This window comes from Suncus etruscus, chromosome 9, assembly GCF_024139225.1.
Source record: "Suncus etruscus isolate mSunEtr1 chromosome 9, mSunEtr1.pri.cur, whole genome shotgun sequence".
Lineage (NCBI taxonomy): Eukaryota > Metazoa > Chordata > Mammalia > Eulipotyphla > Soricidae > Suncus > Suncus etruscus.
In genome coordinates this window covers 36,758,759-36,772,370 of record NC_064856.1, presented here as the reverse complement: position 1 = coordinate 36,772,370, position 13,612 = coordinate 36,758,759, and the positions used below count along the sequence as shown (strand labels likewise).

At 35.7% G+C, this 13,612-nt stretch overlaps 1 protein-coding gene and 1 pseudogene across 1 annotated transcript in view; one reads left to right on the top strand and one right to left on the bottom strand.

Annotated features, from left to right (window-relative positions):
* The first annotated feature begins 2,934 nt into the window (after positions 1–2,934).
* On the top strand, positions 2,935–3,049 carry LOC126019883 (uncharacterized; annotated as a pseudogene).
* Positions 3,050–8,279: 5,230 nt separating this feature from the next.
* Positions 8,280–13,612, bottom strand: part of RAB38 (RAB38, member RAS oncogene family) — a 59,790-nt gene continuing 54,457 nt past the window's right edge. The window contains exon 3 of the mRNA XM_049781373.1: positions 8,280–9,014. Coding sequence (XP_049637330.1) covers positions 8,862–9,014 — 153 coding nt within the window. The 3' untranslated portion in view covers positions 8,280–8,861. The remainder of the gene's footprint in view (positions 9,015–13,612) is intronic.

Genomic DNA, 13,612 nt, shown 5'->3' with positions numbered 1-13,612 from the left:
TAGGGAGCTCTATTGCAGGTACAAAAAAGGGAGAAAACCACAGAAAAGATAGACAAAATGCTTGTGCCTGATCAATGACGACGTAAATGATGACTTAAAATCAACATCATTGCTTTGACACCTAAAATTAAGAACATATTCACCAGTAAAATAAGTCTATGAATAGAGGAGATTCAACTAACTCAAAAGTCCTATAAAAAATCAAGCTCAAAAGAATGAGGCCTCCTCTCCTCTCCGTCCTTCCCTCAGTCTCTTTTGGGGTTTCACTGCCTTCACTTTTGCCTGCCCTTTGGGGCCAGCCAGAATTCCTGGCAGATTGGATCTAGAACTTCTTTCAACAGCCTGAAAAATCCAGCACTCCAAAACACTAAAGGCAAAGTTCAATGGGGAAACTAAAGAGGACATCAAATGTGGGGAATATGGAGATAATCCTGGCAAATCTCCAAGTCCTCCCAAAAGCCTGAACCTTATAGATGAGGACCTAAAATCAACACTTAATGGTTTAGCAATGGAAATCAAAGAGTCACTGACTTGTGAAATTAAGAAATCTATAGATGGGCCCGGAGAGATAGCACAGCGGCGTTTGTCTTGCAAGCAGCCCATCCAGGACCAAAGGTGGTTGGTTCGAATCCCGGTGTCCCATATGGTCCCCCGTGCCTGCCAGTAACTATTTCTGAGCAGACAGCCAGGAGTAACCCCTGAGCACCGCCGGGTGTGACACAAAAACAAAAACAAAGAAATCTATAGATGAATAATTCAACCAACTCAAAGAAGAACTCTTTCAAAAGATGGGAGAATCTATACAAATGGAAATGAGGGAACTAAAAGGCATGTTAGCAAGCCATAATAGTAGAACTACATGAATGAAGAATCGCATAGACTTACTTGAAGACAAATTACAAGCCAGTTGGGATAAATAAGTCAAAAATACAAGAAGAGACATAACCCTGAAAGAAAATGGAAGGGACTTAATGAACAAAGATAGGAGAAATAATCTTTGAATTATAGGAATCCCAGAAGAAGAAAAATGAGAAAGGGGAAGAACAAGTTGTGAGGGAGATAATAGCAGAGAACTTATCCATCCTTGAGAAAGAGGTTTCTCTACAAATACAAGAGGTAAAAGAGTGCCAAACAAAATAAACCATAGCACAACAGCACAAAAACATTTGGTAATCCAAATGCCAAAAAACAAAAACAAAAAGCAGAAAAACAACCAAAGAGAAAGAGATCAACTCTCTAAAGCAGTAAGGGAGAAAAATAAATGCCTCAAGTAAAGGAAACTGCACAAGAATCAAACCAGATATTCCATTTGAAACAATCCATACAAGAATTGGATGACATATTCAAACTTACTGAAAGAAACTTTCAACCTGGAGTCCACTATCAGCAAAACTCTCATTTATATGGAAGAGAAGGTTAAAAACATTCTCAGACCAAAAACGAAAAAAGACTTAGCATATTTGTGCTAACCAAACTAATCCTAAATGAGCTACTCAAAGAGCAATTATACAAACCAGATTCCAACAACCCTGCCAATATAATGACACAATAGCCCTTTCTATCAATAGTTTCCTAAAATGTCAATGGATTAAACTCTCCCATCAAGAACTAATTTAACTGTTTAGTTTGAGCAGGTGTCCAATCAACTGATCTTTATAGATATCTATAATAATATTCTAATGCTTTTATCTACAAAACATGCACAATGCATTTGGAAGCATTTGGACTTCTACTACAATCCTCACTATAAGTAGTTTTAATGTCTTAATTTTACTATATCTATAATAACTCCTTGATCTTTTTGGTCTACAAATGGTAATTGGAAATATAGTTTGGTCAGCCCAGTTCCACATCACAATTATATACTATAATATACTCAGAAGACAGGGCTCATTATGATAATGTCACAACAAAAATTCTAACCTATTTATTTTCTACTTGATTATGCCTTTTAATATAATCTAATATTTATGTCCACAGATAGCAGTGGAATATTCTATTACATGCCATGAACTCCTGTTTCAGAGCTCATCCAGTGAATATGTTGTTTAAATCTGTTTTCAATTGTAGGTATTTTACCATTATACCATAATGTACATAATTTTATATTGCTTTTAGAAAAGAAAACTCGATAATCAAGAACTGCTAGACAATATTTCATGGTGTAGATTGCTCTTACAGTACTTATTACCATATCACTTGATTTTCTAGACTTAAAAATTATGATTGTTTTTAAGAATGCTCTATACACAATCTAAACCACTAAGAATTTCTTCAGTAAAGTTTTCCCTCACCAATCATGATGGGCCTAAATAATGGAAAACCTTTCCATCTGACTTGCCAGCTTTATATTTTTTAACCATTCTGTCTGATTTCACCTGGGTCAGCTTTTCAACTGTAACCCATGGATCAGTCCTCAGTATCTGTCCATGTGTGTACATGAGTGAATGTGTTGGCCATCTTAATGTCTAATATCTATATAATGTCTATGTTACATATTGTCCTTTCCCTTGTCCTATATAACCCCTCACACCCCATTTGCTTATCACCTTTCAAATTATTTTCTAGACTTTCACCCCCCCACCAGTTATTACTCCCCATTATCTCTGTTTACCCTCAGTCACTAACTCCTCATGAAGCAGAACATTCCCTCCACCCTAGTCAGCTGCAAATCTACTCCCAAAGAATCAGTAGCAGCAGTGTATCAGCTTCTTCTCAGGCTGCTGCTACTGATTTGGTCTCGGCAACCCCTTTTCCCCACCTCCCTTCACTGTGGACTTTTGCTTACTACAAGATTTGCTTTCTGAAAAGCCCCCAGCTTAAGGGCATTATATGTGACTTCTGGGAGTCATTTTTTAGACTCCACAAGACCAAATCACAGGCTGAAGCTGTGCTCCGGATTTTACCTGTGTCCCCCCCACCCCCGCTCTGGTCTATTTCAAAAGACTTAAAGGGGACATGTTTTACTAAAATTGGAACTATACAGAGAAGATTAGCATGGCCCCTGCACAAGGATGATACACAAATTCGTGAAGCGTTCTATATTAAAATAAAAAAAGAACATGTATATTGCCTTCGAATATTTCTTTAGATGTATTTTTAATAGGTATAACCTTTATTGAATATCTTCTTATGTAGCAGCAGTTTCCCCCATTTGGGGGGTCTTTTTAGTAAGGAATTCTAGTAGATAAGTTTCTCTAGTGTTTAGATTTCATGTTAAAACCAGGTTATGGGGATGGTTGGGCTTGTTACCTCTGCCTCCATATGTACTGGTGGCATTGTTCCTTTTTGCATTGGCACATTAAAATGGAGAAATATTATGTATGCAAATAAATTCTTATCAACAGAGATAGGAACACAAATTTTGTACTGCAATGGGGCCTTACACCCTGATCACCTGTCATAGTGACTTGACTTAGGCTTCAGAAAATCGGTCATTGACCATTCACCCCTGAATCTTAGATACTATCTATGGGAACAAATGTGTTTTTTACACCATCGCCAGGAATCAAAATTCTACCAGGGAAGACTCTACTGTTGCCCTGGCATCAATTTATCCCAGAAGGGTTATTATGACACCTTGACGACTTTGTAACAGCAACCACCTATATTCAGGGCAGGGCTCTCTGCATTGCCACCTAATGTTGAGATGAAACTAGAAGACACTCCTTCTCACCCTGACTTCAATATAGGATCTGTATAGAACCCAGGATCTCTAACTACAGAAACCTGACAGCAACAACAGTGATTTTAAAGAACTTTTACTGAGACCACAGAGAAAGACTTTGGGGTTGAACAACTTAGTATGGCTGGAGACTGGAGTTGGTCTTATGCCAGAATACTTCATGAATAAAGTCTCCCTGTTTTTAGGCCAAAGGTTTTTTCTTTCTATTTCTCCCATATTTTGCTGTGCTTATGCAAACAACAACTGGCACACACACCTTTTTTATTGTATTTTTGTTATTTCTTATCTTTAAAAAAAAGAGAGCTTACAAAACTTTCTACAATTGTATTAATGACTTAATTGCAGATACAATAATTTTCACAAATATCCTTACTGCTAAACTTTTTCTTTTTTCTTCTCTTCTGTTTTACTTTTTTCATTTTTCTCTCTATTTTCTTTGTACTTTTGAACAACTTTGGCTTCCATCATCTTGAAACAAATGTATTATGATTAGTTATGTAAACTATGTGGCATATTTTCTTTCCATAAAAATAATTAAGAAATTTTAAAAAGTGCTATCAAAAGATCTAAACCATGAAAACCCTAAAAATGCCTAAGAAAACTTGAAGAAGACATTAGGAAATGCTCATGGATTGGAAGAATCATTGTTGCCAAAATGACCCAAACCAATATAAACCTACCTAAACCACTAGATAATTACTATCCAAATTCTGACAGTATTCTTTAAGGAATTATAATAGTCAATTATAAAGTTTGTGTAGAACCATAAAAGGCCAAAAGGTACTTAAAAAGAAGAAACTGGGACATATATGCTGTACCACATTGGCATTATCTTTGATCCTAAAAATATTTTACTTCACTTACTACAATGACTTTTCAGTAATAGTGATTGAGAATTATTCCATCTACTTGTCATTGCAAAGTGATTGTGTCCCCCATAAACTGTCTGTAGTTCCATGTCCAAACTCTGTAGTTGAGTACTCTAGAACTCTTCTCTGTAGTTCCAGTGCTATTTATATCTAAACAACATATTTCTGAATACAGTTAACTTATGTCCTCTCATTTTATTTTCTTTGCCACAAAGAATAATTAAGTTTCACTTTTCTTAAAATGAACCACCCTTTTATGTTTTCAAAAATTCCATTTTATGCTCCTTTTAAGAGATTCTGACTACACATTAGTTTGTACTTCCACATTTTTTTAAATTTTCTATTCTTCTGTGTTCTTTGATTACTTTCAATAATCTCTCTAAGTAAATCTGTTTCCTGAATCAATTAACCATAACAATGCCCCTAAATCTGCCATTTTAACAGGTGGAACCTGGGCCTCTGATTAGAAAACTGTGACCAGAAAGCATGAATACTGACAAAAAAATTCTGTCAGAGCAGTGTACAGATGGACATTATTTTCTATCATCCTGCTTCTTCATCTAAAAATTGTTAAATTACCTCTACTATGGTGATATTGCTTATTAAACAATTATTTTTAGAAAATATATAAACCTGAGTTATAAATATCATAATAATATATCAACATTTATTATTATAAAAAAAATCCCACACCATCCTTTTTCCCAAGAAAATACCAAATTTAAAAAGCAAGAACCCTTGACTTTTATTCTTCATGTTTCCATGACAACAATCAGTGAAAAGATGAAATTAGCATATATTAGCATCATGAATTTTAGAGGAAAATTTGACATGTGACCTATTTAATGCACTATACATAAAAACTTGCTCAAAGAAGTTACTTGATAGCTGTTTAATTAAGGAATTCAATGAATACAAATTAAGAGATATTATACATCTGTCATAGGTCTTTCTTGAAATAGTAGTTCAGAAAAAAATAAACCCCATGTATTCTGATATAAGTAATAGCAATTCTTTGGTATTTGACCTTTAAAACATTCTAATATGATTTCTTTTAGATTTCTTATAAGTTTGTTTATGCTTTAAAACTTAATCTGGGAATCTAAAATCTTGAATCACATAAATTTTAAATTATTGTTTGTGAGTACAATTCCAGTGAGTATATTATATTTAACAATATTCTACTCTATATCATGATTAATGTCCAAAAATCAATCAAATGTAACCAAAAAGACCCATTTTATTGAAAAAATTTCATAATCGCTTCAATGAAGTTAAGTCGTGCATGTTTGCTCCCCTATTTCTTTTGAGAAATACTTTGACATAGTCCACCTGACTTTCTGTACTAGAATTTTTCTTGTTATTTTATTTTCCCATATTGTAAAATTATCTAATGATAGAGATATCAAAAATTCAAACATATTTTTGAGATAAAGAGACTAATCATAAATTAAATTAATGCAAATGTTAGTATTAATATCTGAGAAAAGTAATGTATTCAGAAGTGACAAATAACTAGATATAATAAAATAAAAATAATAGTAGGTACTAACAGAATCCTAATATTCTTTTGTTTGTTTGTTTGTTTTGGGGTCACACCTGGCAGTGCTCAGGGGTTATTTCTGGCTCCAGGCTCAGAAATTGCTCCTGGCAGGCACAAGGGACCATATGAGGCGCCGGGATTCGAACCGATGACCTCCTGCATGAAAGGCAAACACCTTACCTCCATGCTATCTCTCCTGCCCCAGAATCCTAATATTCTTAATTATGAAATATATCCATAAATGCATTCCATACTTGGGTTAAACTCATACATTGAGGAAACAATATAACATCACTTTGATTCTCCATTATTTTCATGCCTTTTTTGTTCATAGGTTTAATATTTGTATGCATACCATATATGACATTCCTTGTAAAATATTCCATCTTTTTAAAAAATATTTTTGTTTAAGCACCGTGATTACAAACGTTTGTATTTGGGTTTTCTTTTATATTTTATTACATTTGTGAATTTTATTGCAAAAGACTCACTACAAACAATTTTATAGCATTTATCATACCTAAAAGAAAACCCATGTAATTTTTTTGTGTGTGTGTGTCACACCCGGCAGCGCTCAGGGGTTACTCCTGGCTCTAGGCTCAGAAATCGCCCCTGACAGGTAAAGGGGACCATATGGGATTCCAGGATTCGAACCACCGTCCTTCTGCATGGAAGGCAAACACCTTACCTCCATGCTATCTTGCTGGCCCCATGTATTTTTAAGTTAGTCCTAATATTGTCAAGCTTAAACAACTAATTTACCTTCTGTCTGTAGATTTGCCATGGACTCATTTTTAACATTTTAACTTTTCCTATAAAACCTATCACTTTTATCTGCTATATTTATTTTTACCACCTCAACTTAATAAATAACTGGGCTGACAGAATAAAATAAAAACCATCAAATGTTTATCAAGCTTTAGGAATTATGCTAAGCATTTTGCATATATTGTCTACTGACAAAAGTAATATCCCTCATTGTAGTTAAGAAAACTTCTTATTTGTAATTGTCATGTAAAACCTATAAGCATTTCCTGGTCTATATTAACAGTATTTTCTTTTCCAGAAATCTAGAGGAGCATAGTTTATTAGAATAATTAGGTACAGAATATTAGAATTAATTCTTATTTTGCTGTGTGAACTTTAGAAAATTATTAATTATCTCTGTACTTTAATTGTTTTATATATAAAACAAAATAAGTATTTTATATTGGACTAATGAAGACATTAAGTGAATGATAAAGGTATGCTTATATATCAGTGCATGTCCAATAGCATATGATGTATAAATAACAGTTGATGTTTCACTCGCAGAATGTGACTGTTGGATGATAGAATTGACCAAGAACTAAAAAATGGTGGAAAGAGATTGATAATACCTACAAAGACTGATAGAAGCTACTAATTTGTGGAAATTGTGCTGGTCTTTAAGGATATAAAATATTACCAGATGAATAAAAGACAAAAAGAAGGAAGAGCTAGCTGGTTTAATATGGCCATATACCAGTATTCTATGAAACAAATGGTAGCAACAGATATTCTGTTTCCTTAAGCATTTCTTAAGCTGCAGTCTCTGAATTCACAATGTTCAAAATATATATCTTTTTAATTTATCTCTTGAAACATGGTAAATAATTTAGCTATTTTAGTTTCCTATAGCACCTAAGGTCTGTAACATGTATAGTAGCTAAAATTTGTGTCCAATTAATCATTTGCTTCTCAATAGCATGTTGGGACTTTTTCTACTAAATTTATCTACTAAGGTATTTGGAATATAATATTTGTTCAATACATATTTGTTGAAGGATTGAGATTACTGGGGAATGACAAGACCTCTTACTCTTCAGAAAAACAACCTTAGGCCTTAGCATTGAACCACTAGCCTATATCGTGAAGAACTACTGGGAATAACTCCATGTCCTCTAAGCACAGCTTGGAAGCTCTTACCAGAATAAAATGATATAATTCTAATATTTTCTTAAATATATTTCAGAAATAAGTCTTAAGATTTGTAGATGAATATCACAGTGAAAAAGGTTACAATAATAAGAAACTTTCAATATTTTTAGACATAGGAAAACAGTATTTTTTAAAGTTTTATTTTTCACTTATATGTATACATCTATGTATATATATTACATGTATGAGAGACTGCTACAGCTTGAATCTGAGTGGGCTAACAGAAAGTACATACAGGAGACATAAAACTCAGCATTTTCCTATACTTTTTCAATAAAACCAACACAAGGTAAGGGACAGTAAGAGCCACAACTCTGTCTATTGAACTTTAAAGTTGTTTATGAGACAACTCTTAGTGCTGTTGAGACTACAGGTCATTTCTGAGGAATTACTATTTCTTCTTTATAGAACATATTAATATATAGACAAAGACACCAAGAATAAAGCAAAATCCAATGCTTAACTTAAGAGCTAGTCTCTTCTTATGACCTTTTTCTTTAAGATCTGAGACTTTAGCTAATTCAAAAAATCAAATAACAAAATAGGTTCTGGCCTTATAGAATTCTCTTCATCTACAGGACAGAATTTTGTAACAGACTAATATTTAAAACATGTAAACATTGTGCTGATGTTGAAGAAAACATAAGAAGAATATTTTCTATTTCTTTCTCTTTTGTGATACATACAGCATAGATTTTTGGCTTGTCTTGTGTATCTATCTTGGCATTTGTCCAAGATGATAAAACTGAGGCACATTTCATGAGATAGTGGAATTATTTCTAACATCTGCTATCAAAGGAGCCCACTAGGATTTAGCACAGCCGGAACAGCTGACAACCTTGGGCGATGTGAGATGGGGCTTCACAATATCCGGCTCAATAGACTCCATTAGATCACACTCGTTTGCAAGTATATGTTTCACCAGGCATCTGGAGGCTTCATCGATATTTATATTTTCCTAGAGAAAAAATAAAGAACTTTAATTACTCAATATTAATTTAATTACTCAATATTAAAATTAATCCTGGAGCATATATATATATATACATGCACACATATAGTGAAGGAGCAGTCTGACAACTGAATGAATTATTCCTCCATATACACTACCCATTCTACTCATTCTTCTCTCTTACTCCTTCAAGAAATTTTATATTTCAATCCTTCACAAACATAAGAATATCTTCTTTCTCACTTAAGATAAGTAGTGATTGGTAGGCTCTTTTAGTAAAGATTCTTCTTTAATTTGAGCTAAAACAGAGTTTTCTTAATTTTCACATTATTTTTGTGTGCTGCAAGACGACATTGTAGAAGAAATGTAAGAATTCAATGCAACTTAGGTTATTAATTGCCCTCTGCTACCTACTACCTTTATGACCTTGTTAAGAGACAAATAATAAGACATATCTTACAGAGTTCATTAGTGGTTTTATAAGTATTTCTGTCTTCCTTTTGATCTTTCTATGGTCAATGAAATGAGATCAAATGTAGCTCACTTTGTAAAACAAACAGTCAGAGTAAAAGCTTAATAAATCATGCTCTATTTTTCTTTACCTCTGAAATCATAACATAGAAATAGCTAATCCTCTATTAATGCAGACGAAGAGGACGAAATATACCATGTTGATCCATATCATGAATAAAAAATATCATCTTGCTGTATTTCACTTTGGGAGGGAAGTATATTTGAGTCGCTCAAAGCTTTGCTTAGGTATAGAACAACCCTGAAAGTGCACAGGGGAACATAAGAGATGCCAAAAGGTTGGCTGCATGCAAGGCAAGCTCCTTACCCTCTAAACAAACTTTCTGGACATGCTATTTTAAGACAATTATATTTTGGGTTGCTTACCACTGTGACATTGCATAAAAGTATACAGATGAACACATATTTAAGAAAAGAATTTTAATCAGGAGAATGGAACAAATTTTAATATGAAGAAAATATTTATTTATTAAATACTCTGCTTATTCAGTTACCATAAAATTGCCTTTTCTCTGTAAATTATGCTACTGGGAGAACAAAATACGAGCAAGTATACTAAGTGACAAATTTCAGTGAGTATTTTAGCACAATTTGTAGAGCTGGATTTCCTCATATTTGATCAAATAGAAAAAAATCTTCATATAAAATTATTTTATCATACAGTCTTATTGTATGATCTTAAGTGTAGCTGCCCAACTTGAGTCTTGTATTCAAAGTTGTTTGTATGTATGAAAGTTGTAAACATACACAGCATATTATGTATACATAATGTACAAATTAACATTGTATATATACATTGTATATACATGTATATATACATATATATGTACCTATATACTCGAGTATAAGCCTAGTTTTTCAGCATAAAATTTGTGCCAGAAGACCTGAACTGGGCTTATGCTCGAGGTCATAAAGGTTATTTGATTCGGTGCACTGCACCTAATCAAACACACATAGTCTCCAGTCATCTTCTGTCATCTGCTGGAGGGGGCAGTGCTTCAGCTCAGTCCACAAGTTGTCACGCATGCAACATAGATGTTTCCATTATTAACGGAAGCACACACCAGATGTGACTATTGGCTTTCCTGGTGCAGTGCCTGATTTTCTCCCAAGAAATATTTCAGTCCGAAGGCCCATTGGAGAAGTCAATCATAACCCCTGCATGGATTACTGGCTATATTCCTGTTATATTCATGACATGCGATGACATTATATATCTCTTTTATTTGGATTTGTCTCCCTTGCAAAACTACAGAAATATGGCCTCAGTCATTATGCAGTCAAAAGAAATTTCAGTACCAAAGTAAGCTGCTAAAGTTCCCTGCTGGCTAAGTATATTTGCAACTCAAAGATTTGAGTTTAGCCTGTTGTCAGCTACCTGCCTTTCTGTCAGCCTATTTACTTCCTAAGGCCAAGTCAAAACATAGCATCTTCAAGATGCTAAGTCTTCTCTTCTTGTCTTTGAGCACCACAGCAGGATGACTTTGCCTCAGGGACTTTCCTGTCACTTTAAATACCTGCTAACAAACAGGTTTGGCCAGTGTAGAACTAGGCTATTTTACTAGGTATAATTCTGTACCCCTTTCATAAGTTTTATCTCTTTCTATTACCAGATCATAGGAAGTGGGTCTTAGCCCCTAGCTAGAAAACTTTTCCCTCAGGTTAAGGATATTTTTTATTAGGAAGAAAACCAGGATTCCTACAATCCCTTCATTTACATCAGTAATGACACCTAGGGCCAGGAACTACTTTGATATGTAAGAAATCAGCCTTCCTTTTAACCTCTGGCTCCTAATTGAAACCTATTCAATTCTAAGGTTACAAACCACCTAAAGCTATGTGTATTTGTTTTAAGATCAAACAATGTACATTGATAGTTCCCATTCTTTGAAAGAAAACAAATGTGGAAATTCCTTTCATGATATGACTGTCTCTTTACCCTTTATATACTCCCTTGCCTAAAAACTAAATTTGTCGCCAGAAATGTGTTGACCCCCACATACACTGTGTGTGGTATCATTATTTCATATTTCATATTCGTCTGTTTGTGTATACATTTTCCTCTCGTGAAAGGACTTTGTCTCACTAGGATTGCTGAGATGCAAGATGCCTACAGCAACAAGTCCCGGCTAGGCTGAAGAGGTAAGCGGTTGAAATGAACTGGATGCCACTAAACTATTTAACCCACAATATTCAATGGTACATTTAATTAAGTGAAAAAACCATTTAAGGCAGTAAAGTCGTGTAAATAAATGTTTATAAATCCCAAATACTTATAATCAGGGGTTTTGGAATATAGGGATTCAGGATTTTAACCATTTGTTTACAATGCTTTACTGTCTTAAATGGTTTATTCACTTTATTAAAGTTGCCATTGAATACTGTCCGGTCCGAGGATTCCAAATTCTGCTCCGTCTCGGAGAAATGAAGGGAAACCAACTCAAGCAAACGCTTAGGTGGATTCTTTTATTCTGGTACCAGGGTCTACAGCCTCCTCCCACAGAGCAAAGCCAGAAAGACCTCGTGCTACGGCTGGTTACCCCTTATATAAGATGGGAAATGGGAGGAGAAGGAAGTAGAATGATGCACTTCCTTGAGGGCTGGGTTTCCACCATGGTAACACAGATCATTGGGTGAGGTAGGGGTAGAGGCGGGACTTCCGCCACAGTAACGCAAACCATTGGTGAGGTAGGGTTTCCGGCTCGATAGCGCGGATCATTGGGTGAGATAGGAGTAGAGGCGGGACTTCCGCCACAGTAACGCAAACCATTGGTGAGGTAGGGTTTCCGGCTCGATAGCGCGGATCATTGGGTAAAACCTAAGTAAAACCCGGCATGGATCTAAGTAAAACCCGGCATGGATCTAAGTAAAACCCGGCATGGATCTAAGTAAAACCCGGCATGGATCTTATTCCTTTTCATCTCCCCACTTCTTGTAGTAAAAACTTCTAATCCTAGAAGTTAATGTGGTCAGGGGCCTCCACTTCCTGATTAAAATTATCTGCCTGAGCTAATTCTTGATATTGTTGACGTAATACCATAAGTTTAACGTCCCCAACCTGGGCTCGTATGAACGCAGTGATCCGATTGATTATGCATGGACCAATGGCTACCAGAAGTAAAAGGCTCAGGAGGGGTCCCAGTAGGGGCATTAGATAGGGGAGAATCCCACCCCATAAGGACCATAAGGGACCATCTAATAGCTCTTTTCTTCTTTGGGCAAGCTCCTCTTGATGGTGTCTGATCCTGTCTCGCACTATTCCTGACTTGTTAGTATAGAAACAACATTTTTCTTGCAAGGCCACACAAAGCCCTCCTTGCTCTGCCAGGATCAAATCTAACCCCCGCCTATTTTGTAATACCACTTCAGCCACGGAGTCAAGCTGGTCCTGCACATCATTAATGGAACTATATACTGTGTCCACATCTGAAATTAATTTTTGCGAGAGTTTGTCATATTTGTCTATTGATATGGCTAGTCCTGCGCTTCCGGTTGCTAGTCCACCCGCTACCCCTAGCCCTACCAGTAGGGGCAGGAACATTATAGCTCGTCGAGACCGTCGGGTGCCGCCTAAGAGATCTATGCTAGGCAAGGGGATGGACTCTGTCCCCGGAATGATGTCAATGTTGGGGAGCACTAATGCTGGGACGCATATTCCGGTCCAGTTCTGGGGAAAAAGAGAGTAAGCCAAATTTCCACCACATATCCATGCCCGTCCCGGAGGTAAACACCCTGGGCTAGAGGGAGCAGGTAGGACTTCTGAACACTGAGTAGCCCCTGCCTGACCCAGGTCTATAGATTCGGTGCTGTTATGCGAATAGCAAACAGATGATTCAAAGCTATAGGGGACTACCTTAAAGGGTTTGACATAGGTACAGCTAGAAGAAGCAAAGGTTAGATTACCTAGTTGGACAGGGATAGCCAAAGGCCAATTTTCCCCCATTCTCATACAAAGCCAACAATCAGCAGCTAGAGTAGGGTTAGAGAGATTAAGAAGTTTGTGAGTTTCTTCTAGGATGCCATGAGTATTTGGATCTAACTTCTCAGCAGGCATCCGGGGTCGGAGGGAGGGG